The sequence below is a fragment of the Galendromus occidentalis genome, unplaced genomic scaffold (genome assembly GCF_000255335.2).
Source record: "Galendromus occidentalis unplaced genomic scaffold, Mocc_1.1 scf7180000077483, whole genome shotgun sequence".
NCBI classification, from domain to species: domain Eukaryota; kingdom Metazoa; phylum Arthropoda; class Arachnida; order Mesostigmata; family Phytoseiidae; genus Galendromus; species Galendromus occidentalis.
In genome coordinates, this window is record NW_003805471.1 from 11,593 (window position 1) to 36,378 (window position 24,786).

Below are 24,786 nucleotides of genomic sequence, written 5' to 3' on the forward strand. Positions count from 1 at the left end.
TCGCAGATTTGGGGCAACAGCAGCTCACCGAGGGCCTCACCGCCGTTCGACCAGCAACACTCACTCAGCCCGATTTCGCTTAATGGAGCAGTGTCCTAAAGCGAACGGACCGTTGGAAAAACGTTGTGCACGAAACGGCGAAGTTTCTGAGACCAACGGAAAGCCGGCGCGACGATGACGAAATCCTTCACACAATCCGAAGAGCGCTCCGCGACGAAACTCTGCCTATAGGAGGATACCGAGGTAGAGAGAATTTCTGATAACGCTCGAAAGTCGCGAAAATTGTTGGCGGAAGATCGCCGCCCCATGAGTCGCCTGAACCAGAGCGGAGCTCGGACCACGCATGACGATGAGCTACGGAGTTCCGCGAACGATCACCAGTAGCTTCATTCCCGGATGCGTGAAGTTTTAATAGGGAGGAAATCACTTCTCGATTAGAATCGCCGGCTGAGATCGGGGGCGCGCTGTTCGAGCGAACTAGCGATGGGATGGGCAACGGGAAATCTGTGCGACATCCAAAATCCGCACTAAGTCTGCGTAGATCTCGAGGAAGACGTAAGAGCCAACTCACCTCTTGCTCTCTGCAGTCGTTCACTTGAGTGCTATTGCACGTAAGTCGACAGGGGAACGTGCTGCGGACAGCTAGCTGCGTTGAGGTTTGCTTGTCCACGAAGTATTAGGCGGCTATCGTGCTGGCAGTTGATCTCACTCGCTCCTGCACCACAGACCACGCTTCTTCTCTTGTGGCTCGTCCGCTCGCTCGAGCGCCAGCTAGTTGCCTGCTGGTGTGGCTCACTCACTGAACGACCGGCTGGCTGGCTCGCTCACTCGCTCGCTCCCTCACAGATCTCTCGACTCTTTTGGGCGAAGATAGGAGCGTTGATCCATCGGCTGTGGCTCACGCGGTCATTCGTATGGTGGTCGGTAGACTCGCTCGACGCCTCTCAACTCGTCAGACTTGTTCCTAACTGAGTGAGAACGAATAGTGCGAGAGGAATGGATGGGAAGAAAGGGAGGGGGAATGAGTACAGAACCCTTCGACTGAGTCATGGTCCATCATCGATCGGACGCTGCGAGATCGGACTGTAGGAATTCCACAATTTGATTGCAGCAATGATGATTTTGGAGCTCCGATCCCTGATAACCGTCAGTACTCTGAGAGATAGCTCAAGGCGTCTGGCGTCAGCCGAATGCGCGGTTGCCGAAAACACCGACGCGGGAGAAACTGAGAGCCGGGGCATCATGGGAGTCTGCTACGAAGAAGTACTATTGTTGCCTCAAGGAAATTTCAGGATTCCCGAAGCCGGAAGAGCATTTTACCGTTGGAACAGCTCATCAAGAGAGCCGATGTTCTTCTCTCATTCAATCCTGACTCGTATGAATACGCAGAGCACATCTCTTTCCGACGAGGGAAGAAGGCCAATGAATTCCAAAATGGTAGCCTCCGACGAAGCTAATTTCTTTGAGTCAAGCGTCCAAAACGGACAATGAGCGTCGGGGAAGTCCCAGTCATCGATGACACCTCGAGCCGAGAAAGCAGGCTCGTCATCCGCCCGGGATATCAGCGAACATCACATCGCGCGAGCGCGGAAGAAAGCTTCAAGGTAGATTTTTTGGAGCCGCTGAGCAGTATGTCTCGTCATCGGTAATCTATCGCACCGCGGATGACATGACCCCGCGCTCGGAGCTGACTTTCTCTGGCGGAACAATCGGAAGGAGAATTGCTCTCTTTGTTCCAGAATAGCGAGATGATGATAAATCACCATCCAGACGGTTGATTGCTTCTTCGGAGCTTGTTCGATTCCTCATCGCAATTTCATGGAAGAGGATAATATATTGGACGAGGAGATCCAGCCAAACGAGATCGACCTTTTAGCTATCAAGCTCGAAGTTGATCGCCGAGAATCCTCTCCTTACCGAAGTCTCTCCAGGACCTTTTCTTGGATGTGTTCCACATGGGGTTCCATTGATTTCAATGTGAGCAACTCTGCGCGGTCGGTCAGTGCGTTCCGGTCATGATGAGGCTCCCCGCCACACGCGTATGAGTTAATTCGAAAGCTCGCTCCTATCGCAGCGGCCCCACCGACGTCCAATATTTCGGGAAGGGCATGAGTAACTGCGCTCGAGAGGATCCGTTTGCGTCGACGGAAACACTCTCCCCGCAGCCGAAGCTCTGCGTATGAAATATTCTAGAGGATCGATAGAAGCGATTCCGACTGACACACGGTGGGAAATGAGGGAGAACATTTTCAGGAATAGTGATGATCAGAGCTCCACAAATGAACTTGAACCGAGCAACTGATTTCCTTGGGGTAAGGAAGACGGGGGGAAACCTGGACGCCGGCTTGATCAGTGAAGCAGACTAGAAGATGTCGCAAAGGAGAGAGGGAAACGAATGTTGCATTCCAGTCACGTCAGCCGACTCAGCTCAATAGGGTGGATCCAGGACGTATTTTCCGGGCTGGACCACACAGCCCAAGTTCATCGTCCCGGGGATCACCGATAAGGTATTCCAAGGACGGATTCCGGGAGCAGATTCTCCAGGTGGATCGAGGCGAGCGACCTGCTGCTCCGTTTAGAAATTCCTCGAGCGAACTCTCTGCTTGGCCGGCAGCAGGAATCGATCCCACGCCACTCCCCGCGTGAGCGCCGCCGGCTTCATTCCCCGGAGTGGAAGCGGCTCTTGACAAGGTGACTTTCCCTCCGTGGAGGGCACGTCGACACGAGAAATCACAGACGCGTTGACCACCCACCAGTCAATATGATTGATCTGGGGATTTCCCCCTATAGAATGAAATCGCAATGTCTGACTGTCACCGAACAACTTTTGGTGCTTGACTTCTCCGGAGAGACCCCGAGTGACCCGGCCCCGAAAAGCTGACCACGTTCTGTCTTCAGCGTGGGTGAGTCGGGGCTCCTTAGGCGGCTTCGTTGTGGTCCCCCTACGCGCTCTATTCTGAAGATTGCTGAAAACCAAGGAGCGAACTCAACGAATCATGTAGATCCGAATGACCGGCACGAAGCTATGGACTCATGTTGTTGGTTATGAGCACGTTCCATCCCGAAGTTCCTCGGAGAAGCAAAAACTCAAGACGTCACAGTCTCAGTCCCGAGCATGCTAGAGTACGTAGACAATATGACTAGCTCAGGGGGGTCATGGAGGAAAATTGTTGAGACGGTTGGGGGATATGCCAGAGATGGAGGAGCTGCGGTCTTCTACTATTGTGGTATTGTGGGTCTCCTCCGTATGCCTTTCCGTTCGGGAGCCTCAAGATTGCGCTGTATACTTCGGCTAGGCAGGAGTCGGCGTCCAAAGAAACTCTCCACTTCGTCATCAGCTCGTCCCAAGCTGGTTGGAGCCCGGGATGGTCTCCAATGAATCATTGGTAAGGATCGTGCTCGACGCTTCGAATATTTTTCCGAAGTACGTCCTCAGAGCCTTGAGGCTCTCGTGTACTCTGACCCAGTGGTTCTCAAACTTTTTCTTCTTTTTCTTTTGGGGTTCCGCGCAATCCGCCACGGAACCTCAAGGGTTCCGCGGAACCCAGTTTGAGAAACACTGCTCTGACCAACAATATGGAGTCGTTGATGCGACGTCTGATAACCGGAATCTTCCGTAAGATTGATTGTAGTCGTCTCTGGCTGCTTGAAGGAACTTCCTGAAGGCTGTCTTCTAACGGGCTGCCATCGGTCGCATAACCGGCCTGACCTCGCTCAAGATTTATGCCTGGAGTGCCGTGTTTCATGCTGTTATGCAGACATTGTTCCACCGGGGCCAGCTCGTGCTGTTTTTTGGTGGCAGAACTCATGAGGCGGCAGAGAACAGCCAGAGCTTCTTGACTGCTGAGCCAGAGTTGCTCTCGCTACCAAGCGTGCCGATCCTCAGTGATGGGCGGTCGGCAGCCGCCACTGGTCGCTATCCTTATCACCGCGCGAGAGACGTGTGTCGGGCGAACGACACTTGGCTTCCTGGCCGAGAAGCACGATCGGGCGCGATACCGAATCAGACGAGGACTCTCACGGCTGAGGTAGGGAACGTTGATCTCCTGGGAAATCCTGGGATTTTGTTGCTTCCAAGGCGCTTCATCGTGTCCGCTTATTATGCTTCCGAGCTTGATGCTGGATATCTCCTCGAAATCTAGACGAGGAATTGACGACAAGCTCTGCAGAGGAGATAACCGCAATAAACACGCATTATCATCGATTGCAGCTTGTTATACATGGAGTGTGATTTTTGGTGGAGTGATGGTTACGCTCCGAAGTCCCACGGGAAGTCTCGTCCGTGATCAGCGATCAGCGATTTCTTGAGCCATATCCTTGTAAGGCTATGAAAATGCGCTCCAGTCGTCGCTGAGTAACAATATCAGGGTCGTTTGATATGGCAACGAGTGCGAAGCAGCCTCTTTGCGCGTTGATGCGTCCCTTGAAATTTGGAATTCCTTTTCCTCGCCAGGTGTCACATCCTCGGAGCTACAGCCGCCCCCGCCAGAATCACACGGATAGAGACGCTCCTCGCCGCACCGACGAACCCTTCGCAATAGTTTGCGAGGGGTTGACTGTCCCGACTTCTGCCGAGTTTTCGTTTCGTCTACTCCTCTCGGCCATCAGACCCCTAGCAACGGAGATTGACGGAAAACACGAACACCACTACGTTCCCCGAGGTGAGTATCCCCCGCGAATGTGGCAAACGGAACGAAAGTCATCATTTCACCTGCTTTCCGGTTCGAGGGGGAGATCACTGACGGAAGTACATTGTTGGAGCTCGGCGACACGCGAGAAACAGAGATCCACTGACGGGAGACGGCCACGAAGAGGAGAATGTTGACCCTAAGGAGCGAAGACCGAAAGAGGGGGCCTGGGAAGATTTACGAACTCCGAAACGGATTCTCCTGTAGGGATGCAGGCTAGAAAAGATTCTGCAGAATCATTTCTGCTCCGATGTGAAAGCACGGTTTTATTCCCTTCCTCAGCGAATCTCACATTATTATGAGGATCTCGGTCGATGTTCCCGTCGATTGAAAATAGCGTGACTTGTTGAGATTCCAGCGCACGTCCCTCCGAATGTTCCTCCAGCCGATGCCCTTCCTTCTCGGGCGCCGATCACGACGAATTGCACGAAGTAAAATAACTAGAACTTAGCGCTCAAACCTAACGCTGCGGGAGAAATATTGAAAACATTTTGTCGGAAGAGGAAAGTCTGCCCGACTGTTTTACTCAGTCAAGTTCGGCCATTTCGCTGCTCTCTTCTCATAGACTCAGTTAGCTTTAGACAAGACCAGAACGATTGAAGGCACTTGGTGTACGACGATCTTTAACGAATGATTACTTTTTGCCGCCGCCGTTGGAATTGCTCGAAACTACCCGCGGCGGAGTCGGCAAAGATTGTGCTCGATTACTTCTTCGCACCTTTGCGCTTCTTATTTCCGCCCGTGGTGCACCACTCGGACTGTTTCGGCAGACTGGACGCGAGCCCGACGTTGAACTTGGCGCGTTTCTGAACAAACTGCCTAGCGAACTGTCGAGGTTCTCTCAGGGTTTCTCCGAAGAACTGCGAGACATAGTCTTCGATTTCGGCTTCGGATTCGACATCTTTCAATATCGACACAACCTGTGGAAGATCGAACCTGTTAGACCCGCTATCGTGAGAGGTGAGTGGTATGGCACCAACTATCGTTGTTTTGTCGAGAATCAACGGAGACAGACTCCGACAAGAATTTGAGCGGTTTCAATCAGAGTACTTACTGTGGGCATATCTAGGTATGAATTGAGACCTTTCGTGATCTGAGCGCACCAGTCAATGAGCTGTTGCTCATTGTTCGTCGTTTCGGTCGCCAGGACCGACTTTTCGCCGCCGTTATTATTAATTGTATGGTGGTGGTTATGGTTGCCGGTGGGACTGTTATTGTTGTTGTGGTTGCTCGCAGCTGTGGCGCTAGGGCGAGTGATCGCCACATTTCCCTTCACTACACTTGACATCTTCAACGTCGCTTTCGAGCTCGAGCTTTTGTGTGTGGGAGTGCAGCCGATACCGTTGGCGACTACATCCGCGGCTGACAGCGGCGTATACGATGCGGGAGCTCCTTTCGACTGATGCTTGTTCTGCGTCGCGCTGCTTTTTGAAGCTTGCTGCTCTTTTTGAATCTGATCGAATGATTTTATGGGCGCTATGGCATTTGCCCAGGTCTTGATTCCTGAATAGTATCCATTTTTGAGGGCTTCTTGTTGTCTTTGCTGACGTTCTCGGTCAGCGCGCTCCTCCTCTAGCCGTTGAATTTCTTGAAGACTCAAAGCGGACATATTCTTCTCAGATGTGTTCCCCCACGCGGGAATCGCTGGAGCCGGAGCAGGTATGATGACATCTTGATAAGACGCCATCTTGCTTGCTGCAATTTGCTCACCGCTGTCCCAATCCGCGTCTTCATCTGAAGAGTCCTGCTGGACCAAGTGTTTTTTCTGATCGTCTGCCGGCTCCCTTCTTTCGCGCACTAGTCTGTCATCCTGCTGCTGCTGCTTCTCTCTGCGATCTCGTTTCTTTTTCTTCTCCGCAACTTTCTCGAAGGGAGCTCCTTCGGGAGTCTCCTGATATAGTCCATGGTTGTCCTGATGTTCCAAATCGGAATTCTGTGCTTGCAAGAGCGCTTCGTCCTGTTGTCGTGGATTCCGACTTTGCGCAGGGCCGACATCACCGTCGGCGGAAGGGTTCATCCGCGAAATATCGTAGCTATATTCGAAATCGTTCCATGAGCTCTTGTTCAGAACAACTTGTTCCGGTTCGTCGAGGTGAGCTGGAGCCATCTGGTTACCCTCAGCATTCCGTTCGTTCTTCCGTTGGACCAGCCACGAGTTTGGAAGTTCGTGTTGAGCGATTGCGTGGTGATGTGCGGTGGACGCGCCGAATGCTCGGTCCACGCCCGAATCCGCCGATGGCGGAATCGCTTCAGTCTCTTGTGGATATCCTAGATTTGAACTCGTCGCAGACCTGCTGAACCATGACGACGACGTCGGATCCGTCCGTTGCTCCAACGTGTTCAACGCTGCCGTAGATCTTGCGCGTAGAGGGGGAGCCGCGCTGGTGACGTGTTCTATGAGACGATTTGAGATGACTGCTCTCCGATGATTGCCGCCGGTGCCACTGTCGGCCGTCACATCTGTGGGGAAGGACAATGGGGAACCGTGTCAGAAACGTTTTCAACCCCCGCTGAAATGGGGAAGATGGGGAAGAATCGCGGTTCAGTGCTTTGGATGAGCAAGGTACGAAGCGACTCACGATTGTTAACACTTTGATTGAATTGATCCTCATGGTGCGACCTCCTTATAGGCGTCTCGAGCATGTTTTCTGGCAGACTCGATCCCGACTCCAGTTGTTGAGCTCGACCAAGGGCTGGATTATGCCCGACGCCGATGAGGCTGCTATCGATCCCGTTCTCGTTTGCCATATGTTGACTCCTTCCGTCAAAATCATTCTGGCGCTGCGACAACGCATTGAACTGTGAATTAGCCTCGTCGACGTAGGCGTTCTCAGGGTGGAGAGCCGACGTCAGAGCTCTCATGGGTGACACCGAGGAAACGACCGAGGAGCTCGCTCCCCCAGCCGCGACAAATCCGTTCATAGCTCCGACCGCACAGAGAGAGTTCACGCCGAGCCCCATGGGCACACTGGAGACATTGAACACAGCACTGAAAAGAGAGGAAATCAAATCAAACCCAGGTTAGGGATCGTTTCTCGGTCTTCTACTCTCGCAAATCCACGACGAACCGAGCTTCCTGGCGCAGACGTCAAGGTCGATTCGACCCGGGCGACCGTAATAGCCGAGTTGAGTCAATGTTAAAATGGCTTCTCGAGGAACGGATGCCGCGTCGTGTAATGAATACCATGTGCCGGCGCCCAATACACTCCGTTCATTCCTCGATTCCTCCTCAGAAAGTTTGAACGATCTCTCCGAAGACGGAAGAAAGCCTTGCTCGATCCAATGCGGTCGCTCATGAAGAGAGCCAACACTGGACTGAGCTCCCCTTTCGGAACGCATGGACGACGGATGAGGCGAGCTCCATTGACGAGGAAGTTTGCGATAGCCCCTTGCCGACCCTAGTTTCTCGGGTTTTCCCGAGCGAAATATCGAAACTCGAGACGGAAATCGTCCCTTGTGCACTTGACTGCCTCCTCGAATCTCCCTCGGGAATTATCGGGAACCTTACTTTTGACGAGAAGTAGACACGGTCGGTAGGATCACGTTTGCGATTGGTCCATGCAGATTTGGCATCACGAACGGCAGTCTTCCATTCCAAACTTTCTTCAACGCACCAAGAGGATTAAAAACCGAATCACAAGCTCTACGACATTCGAGGCTGTCATGGAAGTACCCCTGGGTGCTCCACTCAAGCATATCGGTCGATGAAAAAGGGCCCTGTATTATACCCTGAGGATCCTTGTAGTACCAGAGTGGAGCTTCCGCAATATCCTGGAAAAATAAAATCCGTAGTTTCATATTTTCGTTCCCTCATGACACACGCGGAGCCCTCTGAATGCTTGCCTCGCTACTCACCCTGTTCGCGTGGGACCATCGAGCACTCTGCTGCAATGATCCGTCGGACGGGACAGTTGGCGCGGAGTCCTGGTCGGCAGTTGGTGCAGCAACCGTGATCGAGTCTACGCTCACGCTCCCATCACCGAGGATGACAACCTGAGCTCGTTTGCTTTGGTTCGTACATACTCTCGCGTCTTCGGCCAGAGGAACCGTGGGAATCTGGATCACCGCCGGGCCGCCAGGGATGCTCTTGCTCGTAGGAATATCCAACGGCTCTTCTTTCTCTCGGATATTTTGAGGGTGACTCGAATCACGCTCTTTCGCCGATTGGAGTGGAGAACTGCACGATAGTTTATCCATCAGCGTTCTACAGACATTCGATTCAATGCTGGACTCGACAGTCGGCCGCGCAAGGTGAGCCTCGCCGTCTGCAGAGGCAACCGGACGTTGCGGAAACGAATTCCCTGTCGAAGAGTTCGCCGAGGCGTTTTCGGTCGTCCTACCGCGACTTTCCAGCGACAAAAAACCCCCCTTCTCGTCGAATGAGCCGACATTGTCGTTGTCGTCAGACACTTTCTCGTCGGCCCACTCCGGTACCTGAAACGATGAGGATGGATCATGTAGCTCGGAAAACAACTCATGAGGCGAACATTCGGGGGATGGAGGGCACTCGAGATAGGATATTGTCCACAATACTACTCTTCCGTCGAAGAAGAGATCACCTTTTCATCTTCGTTCAGGGAATTTTTCCTCCAATAATTGAATTGACTCGGATTCGACGTCGGCATTTGGGTGGTCGACGATATCGGTTTTTCCGGTGAGCGCCAATTCCTTGTCTGTTGAAGATGACCCCCAACGCTTCGAGCGGCCGCCCAAGGTGCCGGAGTTATTCCTCTCCCCCGGCCTCTTGAGGAGGCCACCCTCTGGAAAGCCCACAAGCGTTGCTCCTCGTCGGTCATAGGAATGAGTGACCGCGGTGTTTGACTCTGTTCGATGTAGACTCCGTCGCAGAAGACGAATCCCGGCGTCGATAATGGTGGGACAGTATCTCCATACAGCGTTTGTTCATAAATAGCGATCAGTTCTTCTTTGCCGTACCTGCAAGAAGGATCCCTCTCATATTGGTCTGTGTTCGTCCTCAGAAGGGGGCGGGGGGAGGGGAATACAGGGTACACAGTGAATTATTTCACGATGGAACGAAATCCCCCGTTCGGGAAGCCTCGGACAGTCTTGGTTCCGGCATTCATGAGATGATTAACTGCCCCGCACGAATTCGCGATTCCATAGCCGAAGCGCACAACAGTACCTTCATTCACTCAGCAGGCTCCCTGTACTTCCCGAAATTATATTCAGGCAAAACTCCCAGGTGAGAAAAGGGTGACGATTATGCTATGCGAGGAGGACTTCTCTCCAGCCATGAGTCCAGCTCTCTCAACGCATTGTGCAGGATGCCCGACCGGGACAAAATATTCGCTCGTATCCGCCACATGCTATAGGAGAGTTCTGAGGATCTCCATCGTCCTGAGCAGCGGGTCTGCCACCGGACTCGGGGCTTCGATCATGGAGTATTATTTGCTCTCCTCGAGAGCGTGCCACAAGCAGCTAGGCTCCACACGAAGATCAACATGTGGGAATACCGTCTCTTCAGCTGATGGCCGCACACGAGCGAGTCGAGATTACTTCGGGTCCGCGACTGATGTGAGTGAGAGCGAATCGACCCGACGAGACGCCTCTTCGCAGAAGATGGAGCTTTGACTGCTCGGCTAATCGCTCAAGTGAATCAAATCATCGAGTCCTAAGTCATTTCAATCGAGCGGATGTTCACATAGGTGCTCTCGAGAAGCCTACCTGTGCTTTGCCAGCGGATACTTCCGAGGTGGTGTTGCTTGCGAAGCTTGCGCTTGAGGAGCTTGACCCGCGGACGAATCACTCAGTACTCGAATCCATTCGGGTCCGAACTTGAGAGAGCAAGTGGAATCTGCTGCCATATTGGTCAAAATCTCACTGCTTGTGATACTGTTACTGCTCTTACAGGAGGAGGGAAGGCCACTCAAACTCGATTTCTGTGACTAAGTAAGCGAAGTATGCTCGAAGTGATCGATTAGTGAATTGATCTCGGTGATGACAGCGCTAGGGAGACCGGGCTCCGTTGGATTACGATTGTGGTCAGAGAAAGGGTTCGACTCCAAATTCAGAGCAAGCACGACACGACGACCGACTGAGGGACTGAGCGCTCAGCACACGACGCATGCACAAAACAACTCTAGCCAACTAGCGGACGACACACACCACACACACGCACAGCTTTGCCTTCGGTTCCTTCTCGTCACATCGCTGCGGCGGTGTTGTGGTACTGTTTACCCAGGAGCTTTTTTTCGTTCTCGCTCTTTCCCTGACCAACTTAGCGGCGGGACCAGCCACGGAAGCGAGATGACATCATTCTAACCATTGACTTTTCCGGAACTGACGGACTTACAATTACAATTAGTAGCCACCCGATCCGAGAGCTGGGGCAAGTACCGTGACTTCTTCGACGGCTGTCGAGCCTCAAGGCGCGCGATTCAATGAGCGAGTGAACCGGTGCGTACCGGTGGGAATCCTCGACCGGTTTCTTTCCGTGAATCGGACCAAGAGGGAACGGTCCCTTGTTATTCTTACTGCTCGTCGCGATGGGGGACTTCAAATGAGCTCTCCCTCTATCGGACGCTCGATTCCGTGGAGATCCGCGAGAGCTCGGAGTGGACGGGGCTGGCTGGGAATGTCTGAAGTCCAAATAATCCTCACGGAACATGACCTTAGACATGGCCGAAATTCGGAGACGTTGCTAAGGTGATACGAGAGTCGGCGACGAAGCCGATGGATGATAATGAATCATCATGAATCGTGAATCGTGAATCATGTCTCATGGCTCTTGTCACCTGACAGGCTACGATCACATAGACGGTACGGTACGATCAACTTCGCCGGTTCTTCTTTTGTCCCCTTTATTGCGTCCCGATGCGATCTCAATCGAGGCGTAAAAATCAGCAGAGAATACTGTCTCGCCAGTGATCAACCCGAACGATAAGGAAGCGTCCTCCGAGGACGCGATGAGAACTGGAACTTTCTGAGAAAGCAGCGCCAAGCAAGCCGGAAGTAAACGAGAATCGCGTTTTCGGCTCCCAGAGGAAGAATTACGGCTACCCTCGTGCAGACAAATGACAAGTCAGATTCGAGGCTTCTGACAAGTAGAATTCCCTCTAAAAAAATTGAGCGAGGTCTGTCATAGATCATGGATCATGGGACAGGATGGCTGCGCGGGTAGATGTAATCTCCAACTCCCCGAACAACCCGCCAAATTCTCGAACACGTCGACTCCTGGGACTATATTTTATAATCAATGATGCGGATGATTTCAGCAGCATTGATGAGCTATTGGAGATTTTTCTTCATTTACCCCCGGCTTCATTTACTTCATTTACTCGGTCCATAGCCGGTAGCACGCGAGGTCCGGTACTTGGTCAATGGAATTTCTCGGCTTCCGCTTGAATAGCTCAGAAACCAAGAAGGCTCTCCCGAGACCCTCGCGAGTCGTCAGATATATGCCCGCCGCGACGGTTATACTTCATTAGGGCCTCACGCAGCTTGGCATTGGAGGGCGTCCTCTGCAAGATCGGCGACCGACCCTGCGAACTTCTCCTCGCATTGAGGGCAAGGAAAGCCAATTTTGAAACCGTCATTTCACCTCGGATGTCACCGTTCAGAACTTGGGCTGAGTAAGGTCTTGGAGTCTTGGTCAGGATTACCTGAATACTGGGAGCTACCTCAAGCTACAAGTGTCTAGGACCCCTCAAGGGAAAACTCTCCGCGCCGAGGCAGCTTCTTCTGATGGGCTCCATTTCGAATCTGATTCTTCTCGAGTCACTACCGTCTTTCCTCGAATATGAGGCCTTCCTAGAAGATTGACCTTGCCCAGATATCTGAATTCGGCATCAGAGTAAGCCTTCCCCGAAAATAAGCCCTCGAAGTGAACGAATACGAAGATATTTCACTCCGCCGACCGAAAAATTTTCGACGAAATCCTCAATAATCGCGACGTCTGTGATCAATTCTTCGACGGGTCAAATACCAGGGCACTGTGTTCATACCGCCCCATGATCAATTCGTCGGCAATTTCTTATCCGGCGATGCTTGGAGTCCAATGACCCGCGGCCGTCTGAGTTTCTCCTGAGTGAGGCGTGAGTTTCTCCGTTCCTCTCAATGCGGTGACAGCATTCACGTATGTCATAGCTGGAACGGCAGTTCCTTTGCATTGAACTCGGCAAATCTCGAATCTTTTGAGGGTCCATAAGCACTGTGCACGAAAGCGTTTTCGGAGTTCTTCTGCTTTCCTTCCAAGTAACTCTCATCGAATAGCCGGTACTCCGCGTTCCCGCATATATACCTTGGTATTTGTACTTGTCTGATGTCTCTTGTTGCTCGTATGAGGTGTCCGTGAGAACCAGATAGTCTGCCTGTGATAGTCCTGGTATTTTGAATGTTTCCCCTAAACTTCCTGGGGTGGCTGCTCCGGATCCAGTCATCGACCATAGAAGTCGGGTCTCTATTTCTGCTATGTATAGAGAGCACGGCACCGGTGATACGGAACAACCCGATGTTCGTAGGGAGATCATCCGACGAGAATCCAAGGAACTTCATTACTATTCTGTTACCGGAGTACAAAGATCTCAAGAGATCAACCCGATTGGGATTCATGCTTACATCCAGTGATTCGTTCGCGCAGCTTCTCTGGATATATTCCGTCGTACGCTGTCGTAAATCGAGGACCGTGCAAATCAGTGCCTGAGAGAGCATCCGTGGAATCTCTATGGTCGACGATAGTATCGGACGATTACCGTCTCCCCGCCTGCCCGGTTTGAACGCTTTTGGCATTTCGCCGTTGATTCCTCCTCCTCCTCAATCCTTTCGTCCGATCCGAGCTGCCAAGATTTTTTCATGAACACTCTGTACAGAACCGATAGTATGGTGGTCGGTCTATATTTTGTAGGGTTCCCGGTCTCCTCCGTTCGAATGTGGTAAGGATGTTCACGAATCGACGGTCGTACTGCAGTCTACCAGTCTTCTCCTCGTTTTCCTCTCGCTCATCGACTTTGGGGTCTCGTCTCTCGGTCGAGCCAATGATCCGCGCACCTTACCTGCAGCGAGATTCGGATTCAGCATCATCAGATACAATTTCCTCATGCCACTTTCGAACAGAGTTCGGTATCCCCCAATCTTCAAACCTGGGAGTGGGCCAACACAAGACGTCACTGTGAGATCCTCCGACGATGACATCCTCCAGAACTTGCGCATCTCCAAGGCTTCGTCCGGCTCCAGTCAAAAGAAGGAGCTCGTCGGCAGCAATTCATTCACGGGCTTGCACAAGACAAGATCCTCGAGGCCCGAGACCCTCCGCATTGCGCTGTTAAAGACGTAGCGATTTACATAGAGTCCAGGCGCGTCCGCAGAAGGGGGGGGGGCGAGGGAGCTATGGCCCCCTCTCAGATTGAGAGCTTGTAATACTAAAATATTGGAGCGGGTCGCCATGTTGGAAATCAGCCCCATGCGGGGACCCGATATAGCCCCCCAAGAAGAATTCTGTGGACGCCACTGATGGAGTCCCCTTCAGCTGACCCCCTGAGCTTTCTCCGCCGAATTGCAGGTGATTCGAGCAGAACACTTGGCCGAGTCCCGCTTCGGGATCAATCAGAAGTGATCCTCGAGTGATTTCATTCTAGGGCTCTGTGAGCTGAGGATAGAATCCGAGAATTCTCGGGTTTCGCATCGTGACGCATAATCCCTCTATGATAAAACGAGTGTTTCGAACTCAAGTTCTAGGTTGTGCATCCTATTCCGATAATTTTCGGATTTATCATCTCGATCCTCAGACTATTCTCTCCGATTCCAGAGTACTCGGAGTTCAACAAATCAATTGAACTCTTCCACAGGGACCTGGTGTAATATCTGCTCACCTACAGACATAGGTAGAAGAATTCCTAGTCTCTCTTGGCGTCGAGGAATCCCTGAAACGGAAAGAAACCGGTGTGATCCAGCGAGATCACAGTACGCGAGATAGCGGGATCAAAATTAGATGAAGGGACAGCCTGGGAGAACTCGAAGCCTGAGAAAACTCAATTCATCCCCAGGAGTGCTCCTCCTCATATGGTCCCCTCAAAAACGATGTGACCTCGGGTCGTACCCCCGCTCGCGAGTGAGCGCCGTGAGCGACGTGACCCCCTCAAAAAGGGTATTAACACACGCCCAACTTCCCTCACTTGGCAGACTTTTCGTGGAAATGTCTGTGATCATTGCGCCAGCTACCTGCGCCAGGTATGTGCTTGATCCTTCCGCGGCAAGCTCTCGCATGAAGTGGTGGCGATGATCGATAGGCTTCGTTCGCTTGTGTTGGACTCCATCATGGCTCAACAGCCTGGTTCCTTGATTATCGCACCAGAGTGTCCTTGATCGCGCGATGTCCACGGTGGGCAGTTTCGTGGAATTCAAAAACCATTCGATTCCCCGACAAGCTGCATAGCATGCCGCCTCCGTCAATGGAAGCGCTGCTATGACTTGTGTCCTGCCTGACAAGTAAATGCACACTACCGAGAGTAAGAACGCTTACCTCGTCGTCGACTTTCGAAAATCGTGGAAGTCACCCCAGTTCGCATCAGAGAGAGCTTATCCACTTTCTTCACTCCCGTCAAACTTCAACCGTAGGCCCAAGGTGCCCTCCGAATGCCTCAGGGTCCTCTTTACCAGCGTCCGATGCCTTTTCGAGGGGTCTGAGAAGAATTGACTCGCCATACTAAAAGCACCGCCCGAACCCGCTGAAATTTTAAGCACGGATCATCGACATCATGTCCTTCGCTCTCCCGACCGTCCATCGACAGATTCCGTTTCCATGTGATTTTACCCAGCGTGCCTTCCTCTACACACTTCGCAGACACGCGTTCAATTGAACGCTCTGGTCAGCTCGCGTACAAGCCTACAAAAAACGCAGCACAATGCGCTGAAGCGTACTGGCCGAATTTCAAGTTTCGCGATAAGTGACGCAGGCGGTGGTGGTCGTGGTGAGTGTGTGGTGGTGAGGAGTAGTATTCCGAATGGGAACAACATAAACACGTCCACCAGCAGCCGACAGACAGGCCGCGAGCCAGGAAGCAGCTCGAACCGTGACGACGATCGTGGGGGACGGCGTAGTGTTACGTCCTTGGTGTTCTTGACCACACTCGATCGTCAGTGACCTGAGAAACAATTTGTGTATTCGTCTGTGTCGATCGCAAAGTAAGTTGTCCGCTGGTGTCTCATGCCTCCCGGTCATGTTCTGAGTATCGCCACCGAGAGGAACCGAATGGACCGGTTTCACGGAGACTGAGGCTCCCTCAAGAAATTTACGAATATAGCGACTGTGTATGCATATCTCGGCGCTATACCTCCCGGTGCACGGGCCATCCATCTTCGCGCGGAGCGAAACGTCCGAGTCGGTGCCACTCATTTGTCGAGCATTCTATATCGCAGCTGGCTCTGGGGCGACCATTCTAAATCATTGAATTGCCGCTTCACTGGCAGACTAGCTGCAAGGGATTTGCCAAAAAGTATCCTCAGTCTCTTCGGAGACTCGTGGCTGGAGGGTCTCGAGCACACGGATGCCAACTTCAGGGCAAGCGTTTCGTGAAGTTCCAAGGCAGCCGAGTCGTCAAATTATCTTCGATCGACCGAGACACATTCTTGTTTAGAATGACCTCCACGGACTGGAAATAAGCTCTGCAATCTCTTGCTTCATTGAGAGTCTCCACGGGAACCTTCGGAGATGCACCTGAGTGGATCCACGTTGCGTGGGTACTCCTTCGCCTCTCGATGTGAAGAGTCCAATCGCGTCCATATCGCTTTTCTCCTCCGCTGGGAAAACTTGGACGGAGCGATGAAAGCGGGTCGATTGACGGGCTGGGATGATTCCCCTGTCATATTGATCGGAAACTAGCCCTCTATGATTGAAATTCCCGATTGCAAAATTCAATCAATCGAGGCAATGATCAAGACGCCGTGGCGGCCGATTTCCTCGATATATAAATGTATATACATATATTCCATGTAGGTGTGTCCGGAACATCTGGAAGTCTCTTGAAACAATCTAGCTTTCGGAAAGGAAACGCCGTAGAACTCGACCGCAGACGTTGGTTACTGTTTTCGTTACGGTCGCTCACGTTCCATTTGACCCCGCCGTCGCTGCATAGGCGAGAATGACTCTCGGATCTAGGTCTCCCCGTCGGGCCTCAGTCAGGTGTTTCCGACGCATCCGTGCGCACCACCTGGGCCAGATATCGATTCTGGAAAAATTTACGTATCGTCAGAAACACATTAGAATGGGCGTTTGGAGATCGCCACCTTGACAGCCGTCATGGAGATGATTCCTAGCATATTCTGTATTCCATCTGCCGCCATCGTCTCACAACGAGTTACATGAGACTAGCGATTTCGCCGGAAAAATGGCTGATCGAACTCCCTTCCCAAATCCCCAGGGGAGAATCATTCTGCAAAGCAAGGAGAACTCCTAGAGCAGTGAGATGGCTTCGCTCATCGCCAATGCATTTCAACATCCCATGGTAAGAAAGCTTCTGGCCTATCGGAAGGGCGACGCTGATGATCGTTGGGGAGAGAAGGCCGTGAAGTCTCTCGTGAAGAAGCTCAACAAACAGGGAGCTCTGGAGGAATTGGAACAAGCTGTCGCCAAGCAGGATCCCAACTCCCGATGCATAACGATTCCCAGGTGAGTACATAATTTCTTTGTGGAGCATCACGTGAATTCTGCATTTAGCATATTCTAGAGATGCCAACGTCTTCGGCTCACTCAGAGTACGCTCGACACAAGCGGGATCCGGGGATATGGGGTAGACACGGAGATCGCCGCTTCCGTGGCCAAATATAGAAAGCTCCGCGACAGTCGCTATTTTTCTCCCTGTGGATCCAGCGATAATTTGCCCCGCTCTAGTTTTGCGTCTGTACCAAACCACACTATGGTGCTCCATCGCCGAATTTTCTCGCGACCATTGCGCGAATGGAAACCGTGCTGACTACCTGCTGAGCGAGTTTTCACCGCTTGATTCCGGCGAATATTCGATCTGTTCCCTCCTCCTTTTCCGAGCAGTCGAGAGTGAGGGATGCCCTCGCCTCTCTCCCGCCGCTGATGAGGGACAATCTAGCGAGAGATTCGTTCTGGATCATATTCTAGCCCCGATGTTTGAGACTCCCTGCTTTGAACAACTAATAGATCTCATGCAATGGGAAAACTGTGCGAGCAGCTTGGACTCGTCGTGTTTTGGAGGCAACCGTTTTGAGCGGTCTTCGCGACAACGCTTCTGCGAGTAACGACGTGAGTGTCGGCATTCATGACGACCGCTTCCGCGCAACCTCTACATCGGGAGTCTTATGCAGCATGGCGATTCCTCTTTAAGACGATCACTTACCTTGAACAGCTCCGACGAGCGTCTCGGAAGCTCCGAATCAGCGAGGATTCCGAAGCGAACTCTAGCCGATAAGCTTTAGATTTCACTGCGAACTGCTTCACCGCTAACCGATAATGTTTGTCGAGCAGATCCTTAGACGGCCGGCTGCAAGTGTCACATCGGAAAGGACTACCACACGTTATCTACTGTAGACTGTGGAGGTGGCCGGACCTGCAATCACAACACGAGCTTCGCGCGACGCCCCAGTGCCAGCATTCATTCCACGCCAAGAAGGATGAAGTCTGCGTCAATCCGTGGCATTACGATAGAATAGAAACGCCACAGCTGCCGCCCATATTGGTGCCGAGGTATACGGGTAAGCGCTGCGGAAATTTCGAATTCTGTGTCTACTCGTTGTCCTCAGCGCTCGTTTCCGATTGCCATTCTTACCGTACTCTCTCAGGTGATCTCCCAGAAGACTTCGAGCTGCCCGACTTCGATAGTTCTATTCCGGAGAACGCAAATCTGCCACCCGATACTCCGCCTCCTGGATACATGAGCGAGGTTCGTCAGGGATATAGAAAACGAGCTTCTGACCGGCACTGATTCCCTACCTTACCGTAGAGACCGTAGAGAGGGGGCCGGACGTCTAGGCATTGTGGAATAAGAGTTTGCGACGTCAAACTCTCTGAGGGGCACCGATGCACTTGGCTTCCGAATATCACATCAAACGTTTCAAAATACAGGAATCGGATTTGTTGTCATCGCCCGGGTCCCAAGCACCATCGTCACCACCGGCCACGCCGGGCTTCGCGAGTCCGCTTTCGACCCAAAATTCTTTACAAAACAACAACTTGCATTCGCCGGCAAATCACCTCAGCGGATTGGACACCATGGACACGGTGAGAATGATTGGCGGAGTGGTAATGATGAGGATTGAGGGCGCCATAATGTGCTCATTGATTTCGATCACTGGCCCACCTCGAACAACATCGAGCAGAATCGTTCCTACATACGATGGACTGTTGGAAGTTTTGATCTAAGCTCAATTTCGTTCTCCAGGAGAATCCTCAAATCGCTACTCCTTCACCACCTCCGGCTGGAATGAATAACCTGTCACAGGATTTGCAACCCGTCACTTACTCGGAACCGCAGTTCTGGTGCTCGATTTCTTACTATGAGCTGAATAGCCGCGTCGGGGAAACCTTCCACGCGTCTCAACCTTCGTTGACAGTCGACGGATTCACCGATCCCTCGAGCTGCGAACGGTTCTGTCTTGGGCTGCTTTCGAACGTGAATAGAAATCCCATTGTCGAGCAGACTCGGAAACACATCGGTCGGGGAGTTCGACTGTACTATATTGGAGGAGAAGTGTTCGCTGAATGCCTGTCAGACAGTTCGATATTCGTGCAGAGTCCCAATTGTAATCAGCGCTACGGTTGGCACCCTGCAACCGTCTGTAAAATACCCCCCGGCTGCAACTTGAAGATCTTCAACAATCACGAATTCGCCAACCTGCTGACGCAAAGTGTCTCTCAGGGTTTCGAAGCTGTCTACCAATTGACAAGAATGTGTACCATCAGAATGTCGTTCGTCAAAGGCTGGGGAGCTGAGTATCGGTGAGTAACTTTTGGGTCGACTTGAGTTTTTTGCGGATTGAGGAGCTTCCCGTTCGTGGATCTTCGCAGAGATCGGCACTTGGTTCATCGATCGCACGTCAAAAGCATTGCGCTTTGGAATCACTGTGAGACACCCTTGCATACTTTGCAGGCGACAAACTGTAACGTCAACTCCCTGTTGGATCGAGCTACATTTGAACGGACCCTTGCAATGGCTCGATAGGGTGCTGACCCAGATGGGATCACCCCGCATGCCCTGTTCATCGATGTCATAGTTCATAAGTATCTCCGCGGCCGCTCATTTTTTTCTCCTTTGGAATGCCGCTCTGTCCCTTCGGGATGTTCCCTATTCAGCTCCTCCCCAAAACTCACGCTTCCTATCACGCGAATCGAAGAGACGTTCACGATAGGAGGCAGCTTTCTGATCGAAACGCATAGTTTATATTATGGATTCTTGGGCTCCTTCGTTAGTTGATGGACTCTTGTCATTATCCAATAATGAATACTGGAATTCATGGACGCGTTGATGAGTATTCGTCCGATCACCGAGACACCTTCCTGACGGAACAAAAATGACGAGAATAGCCCTGAACGTTGTAGCTTTTTCACAGATTCAGATTATGGGCTCTGAGGACTCTGCCCAAGCGACCGTATCTGTGTTCGAATTCAGTTTGACGGAGGCAGAGCAGCTAGCCTGTTACAGGCGCAGTTTGATCTCCGACCGTGTAGCTACGTTAGGTATCCTTCTTACTTTAAGATGGCATTTTCGGGAGCTTAATTGCAGAAAAGGGCCGCAATGGCTCTGTTTACGTTACGCGGTACGGCGTCTATCCGTCTGCGCAGTGTGACATCCTCGACTCATTGATCGAGTCTCACTCTCCACTGACGAAAAATATATGTACAGCTGAGTTGGTGTAGAAATCAATGGTATTGCAATTCTGAACTTATCGACGGGACAGCCTTTGCCAGCCGCACAACGGGAGAAGTAGCTGACCGAAAATGGGGCGTCAAAGACCGGTGCGCTGGAGGGATCAAGGCACATCTCGCGCATTATTTTTCACTCTGAAGTCGCACCCTTAGCTCCAAACGGAAACTCATCTCATAACTACCAGAATGTACTAGACGCGAAGCTCCATCATGGATGCGGGGATGTTCGGAATTGGGACGCACAGAGATCCGAAACCTGCGTAATTCGTGATAGCCGGAGCCAGCGTAAGTTTGTCCAGAAAGGAGCTCTCGCAGTCGGGTGGACTGATAGATTGTCAGAGGCAGCGACGAAGAAGCAAATCTATACTACCCATTCAATTGTCTCACCACGAATCTTCACATGCTACGAAGTATGTCGACTGTCCGAAAGCGCTGGGAGAATTGACGAATCTGTCGAGCGATGAGCGTGTCTAGCTCCGCGCGCAGATCGAAGATTTCGCTTCCTCTAGCGCCACCGAGAGAGGCGGCGATCCTCGGTAGATACGCTAGGAGTGGGAGATTTCATGAGGCAAGACCCACTGGTTCACTCGGGCTTCTGTCATCCGCTCATGGGACCAAACTCCAAGGCCCGGCAAGATCATTGGGTACTTGCACGAAGCTCCCACGGGGATTGAGAATTAATTCCGGAGGCATCAGGTCCCGGCTGCACCGCAGGCAACGTCAAGTCTGGCTCGCCTCTGTGAGAGGGGTTGTGTCTGTTGGTGTTCACCTCACATCGCATGAGCCGAGGATCATCCTGAGGTCGCCATGCACTCATCGAAGTTCGTCCTGGCGGAGTGACAGATTCCAAAAGGTAGCCGACCAGCGGCGGAACCACGAGAACTTCGCCCTTCGAAGAAATCGAAAATCGCGCCCCCTCGGAGGGCCTTCCTCTTTTTCCTACAGGTCTTGTCTTTTTCCGGAAAATATCGACCGAATCTGCGCTCCCTTTTTCCCCTCGGACTTGCCTTTTTCTCGGGGTCGCTTCCCCCTGGATGCGCCTCGGCAGACATCTGGCAATGAGAGATAGATCTGACGCGAGAAAGCCGATCCTATAAATCTGTTGTGCTCCCGTTTCCTGAGCGTAGACTAGTAAGCTCTGATCTTTCCCCTCGCGGCCAGCCGGGTGCGCAGACTCCCGACGTGTCGAGACTCATGCCGGAAGCCTTCAGTGGGTCTCGACGCTGTTCACTCTCATTAGTTGAGTTGCATCTCTGGAATCTCGACGCTGTTCACTCTCATCAGCTGAGTTGCATCTCTGGAGTTATCTCTGGAATGGAGTCTTCTTCCATGGCTATTTCACTAGAAAGAAACCCCTCCCCGGAGAACCTTCAAAGCATTGACTGTGCCAAAACAATCATGATATTGTCAGCTGCCACTCGTTGAAACCTCTTTGAACTTACTTCAATCATTACATCCGTTTCCACCTGTTCTCGTGTTTTCGTCCACGCTCAACAACGACAGGGGCCACCAACGGGGGTCCCGCGTTTCCAGCATGCTGATGTATGTTTAGAAGGCGTTCCCCTCTCGGAAGAGCGTCAGATCGGTTCCCGATGCCCCTCTAGAAGCATCGGTTCCGCGAGAGTTTCCTGTCTCTCTACCTACACAGTCTGTTTGCCCAATCCCTCGGTTCTGTCCGGTTCCCCCCGGTCTCGAGACGCCGCTGGGTGGTCGTTCCCAGGTAGGAGTCCGGCAAAGAGGGTGTCAAGTGTCAAGCGAATTCGGTGATTCGTCCTCCACTCAGTTTTTTTATTCGAACGCCCGAAGTTCATCATTATTCGACGAGGATTGCTATGGGCAAGGGCCCTTGGAACAACAAGTGCGTGTACGAGTATCCGCATGCCCCCCCGATCGCATAATTGCTATCTCATCTCTTGACCGAGGAGACAGGTTATCACGTGCGGAATCCGTTCGAGAATTAATGGTGCGGTGAATTCCCTCGGAAATCCCTCCAGATCGAAGTTCTGCGGCCACATACCAGCACCCCAGCGAGGCGAAACAGAACATTTGGTATCAATGATCAAGGGTTTCAACGTCAGATTTAATAAGAGATCAGCTGAGCCGCTCTGCAATCGAGGCACTGGGAACCTGCTTATAATTCGAAGTCCGAAAGATGTCCGGGGGCTGTCACCGCATGAAGCTCTGCTGGATCAGCACGACCCCGTGGCGTATCATCGCACGATGTGCCCAGAACAGAATCGGCCCAGAATCGGAATACATTCTAACATTAGCGAGTTTCGGAAAAAAGCGTCTGAGTGAGCTGCCTCATCCCAAACATGCTTGATGAGGTGAATGAGTTAGGCGGGTAGAGAATACGCGAATCTAAGCTCCTGATTCCCATTGGAACCCTGCACTCTCTCTCATTCCGTGATCAGCTCAATTGACTCCTTCGACATATCACACATCCGTCACCATCGGCTTTCCATCATACAGGCACTCTGCCGCTTCGGCGGTCGAGAACGAATTCTGGCTGCGTTCACATGCCCTTCTGCGTCACTGTCATCATCCCTCCATGCTCCTCTTCCGCCCGCGGAGCCTAACTTCGTCAAGTTTCTTCAATAAGGCCGACCTCGATTTCTTCCCCACAGAGTGTAGGTAACCCTCGATAGCATGAGGGTACCTGAAATGCAGTTCAATGAAATAGGATTGCCGCTGATTTCGGACCGGCATGGGCTGGGAGCAGCAGTGAGTTCTTACGTCCCGAATGAATTCGCGGAATCCAACTTTGTGGCTCGAATCTAATTCCGGATATAAGCATCTTCGCGCTAACCTGAGGTTCAGATTGGGATGAGTGCTCCCGAAGGCTCTTTCTAGAACATAGAGATCTACAGCCTTCTCTTCGACTTTGTCTGAGCTTGAACTGAGCCCAAAGTCGAGGAGGAATATTTTTCCATCGCTGAATATCATGTTTGAAGTGGTCAGGTCGCCATGAATTATATTGATTCCGTGCAATTTAGCGATACCTTGTCCAACCTGGGAGGTGGGCTCATTTAAACTCGAGATTCTAATGATCAGAGGGCACAACTCTGGTGAACTTCCGATGCTGCCGGAAACCCTCACCTGGTACAGGATGTTATCGATTTTTGACAAATCGCCCTGGTCCTCGGCTTCTTTAAGCAGTCGTTTCACGGTGAGCCCCTCGATTTTCGCGGTAATCAAGCGCCGATTAAAAAGGTCGGCTTCGTAGATCGCAGGCACCGGTATTCCGGCCATTTGGCAGCGCGATAGACTGCGCGCCTCATTCTTCATCCGTTCCTGATGACCGCACAGAATACTGTTAGTATTAGTCGTCATCAATGATCAGGAGCTCCGTATCCGTCATGGGCTTCTCATGACTCTATGGACTACCTTCGTGAGATGATCGTCGAGTTGTCGGATTCGGTAGTTCTTCCTGAATCTTTCCTTGAAAACCGCCTTCCGTCCGCAAAAAGTACCCTCAAAAACCCGCGCTTCGGCGCCTTGCATCAGCAAAGATTTCCGTTCGGTCAGCCACTCTGAGTTTCGCAGAGAGAAGATGGAGAGCGTCAATGTTTGTTTTCCCCGATTCCATACCGTCACCCTTAATGCCGAATGCCGATAATAATCGCTTCTCTCAAGGCTCTCTTGAACCTGATCGATCGGTGGTAAGACGGCGCCAGCCTACGATCTGAATTCAGGCCACTCTCACCGGTTCGCTCTCTGGAGGTCTTCATCATCGATGTTACTTAGAGAAGCAGCGAGCTCAACTGACTGCGCCCAGATGCCCGGGCGTGTGTTCTCTGTGTCTCCGCCGGCGCCGCGGCCAGCCTTGTTGTTGTTTGGGCGAGATTTGGCGGTGGCGCGCGCGTACCAGCATCGCGGATTCCGGACCTGAATCCTGCGCCGCGATTCGCGCCATTGATATAGGAGAATACAGCTAGATATCGAGCTGTCATTGCCTAACCGGCTACAGAATCGCCATCATCTCCCCTATCGCCGCAGAAGTTTTTTCCGGGGTCTTCAGGATGAGTGTACTCGACGACGACGACATCGGAAGAGTCTGTCTGCGATGAGGGCTGTTGTTGTTACGGCGCCGCCTGTTTTTTGGCGCAAACATCCCGGATCCCGGCAAGGATCTGTCGAGTGCTGAATGGGATAATCGCACTCCGACGCTGCAATCTCGGCGAGGAATACCCTTCCCGGCGAGAGTTGGCTCGAATGTACTCAGATCTGCTCAGTTCAATGTGAGAGGAACCA

At 52.1% G+C, this 24,786-nt stretch overlaps 3 protein-coding genes across 3 annotated transcripts; 1 reads left to right on the top strand and 2 right to left on the bottom strand.

Annotated features, from left to right (window-relative positions):
- Positions 1-5,332: 5,332 nt before the first annotated feature.
- On the bottom strand, positions 5,333-10,513 carry LOC100898791 (GIGYF family protein Gyf). Its single transcript, XM_003745400.2, has 7 exons — positions 10,374-10,513; positions 9,248-9,623; positions 8,544-9,122; positions 8,197-8,459; positions 7,268-7,677; positions 5,743-7,148; positions 5,333-5,608 (listed from the first exon to the last, which is right to left on the bottom strand). The coding sequence occupies exons 1-7, from the start codon at positions 10,511-10,513 to the stop codon at positions 5,393-5,395; spliced, it is 3,390 nt and encodes a 1,129-aa protein (XP_003745448.1). The 3' UTR covers positions 5,333-5,392.
- Positions 10,514-15,682: 5,169 nt separating this feature from the next.
- LOC100906659 (Smad on X) lies at positions 15,683-20,532 on the top strand. Its single transcript, XM_003745374.1, has 7 exons — positions 15,683-15,827; positions 17,063-17,310; positions 18,136-18,362; positions 18,450-18,550; positions 18,733-18,888; positions 19,049-19,605; positions 19,757-20,532. Exons 2-7 carry the CDS (start codon positions 17,108-17,110, stop codon positions 19,878-19,880), a joined length of 1,368 nt encoding a protein of 455 aa, XP_003745422.1. The 5' UTR covers positions 15,683-15,827; positions 17,063-17,107; the 3' UTR covers positions 19,881-20,532.
- A 2,054-nt stretch (positions 20,533-22,586) lies between these two features.
- Tcs5 (TP53 regulating kinase) lies at positions 22,587-24,360 on the bottom strand. The gene is made up of 5 exons (XM_029112058.1): positions 24,233-24,360; positions 23,920-24,065; positions 23,632-23,826; positions 23,342-23,544; positions 22,587-23,191 (listed from the first exon to the last, which is right to left on the bottom strand). Exons 1-5 carry the CDS (start codon positions 24,264-24,266, stop codon positions 23,074-23,076), a joined length of 696 nt encoding a protein of 231 aa, XP_028967891.1. The 5' UTR covers positions 24,267-24,360; the 3' UTR covers positions 22,587-23,073.
- Positions 24,361-24,786: the final 426 nt, after the last annotated feature.

What these genes read in the sequence shown, in the direction of transcription:
- LOC100898791 (XM_003745400.2), bottom strand. Translation starts at nt 10,513, where the DNA reads ATGGCAGCAGATTCCACTTGCTCTCTCAAGTTCGGACCCGAATGGATT. An exon ending in TATCCGCTGGCAAAGCACAG is followed by an intron (nt 9,624 to 10,373) that starts GTAGGCTTCTCG and finishes TCCTTCTTGCAG; the next exon opens with GTACGGCAAAGAAGAACTGA. An exon ending in CAATCAAAGTGTTAACAATC is followed by an intron (nt 7,149 to 7,267) that starts GTGAGTCGCTTC and finishes CCTTCCCCACAG; the next exon opens with ATGTGACGGCCGACAGTGGC.
- LOC100906659 (XM_003745374.1), top strand. Translation starts at nt 17,108, where the DNA reads ATGGCTTCGCTCATCGCCAATGCATTTCAACATCCCATGGTAAGAAAG. An exon ending in CGATGCATAACGATTCCCAG is followed by an intron (nt 17,311 to 18,135) that starts GTGAGTACATAA and finishes TTTGTCGAGCAG; the next exon opens with ATCCTTAGACGGCCGGCTGC. An exon ending in GATTGGACACCATGGACACG is followed by an intron (nt 18,889 to 19,048) that starts GTGAGAATGATT and finishes TTCGTTCTCCAG; the next exon opens with GAGAATCCTCAAATCGCTAC.
- Tcs5 (XM_029112058.1), bottom strand. Translation starts at nt 24,266, where the DNA reads ATGATGAAGACCTCCAGAGAGCGAACCGGTGAGA. An exon ending in CAGAGAGCGAACCGGTGAGA is followed by an intron (nt 24,066 to 24,232) that starts GTGGCCTGAATT and finishes TGCGAAACTCAG; the next exon opens with AGTGGCTGACCGAACGGAAA. An exon ending in TCGACGATCATCTCACGAAG is followed by an intron (nt 23,827 to 23,919) that starts GTAGTCCATAGA and finishes TGCGGTCATCAG; the next exon opens with GAACGGATGAAGAATGAGGC.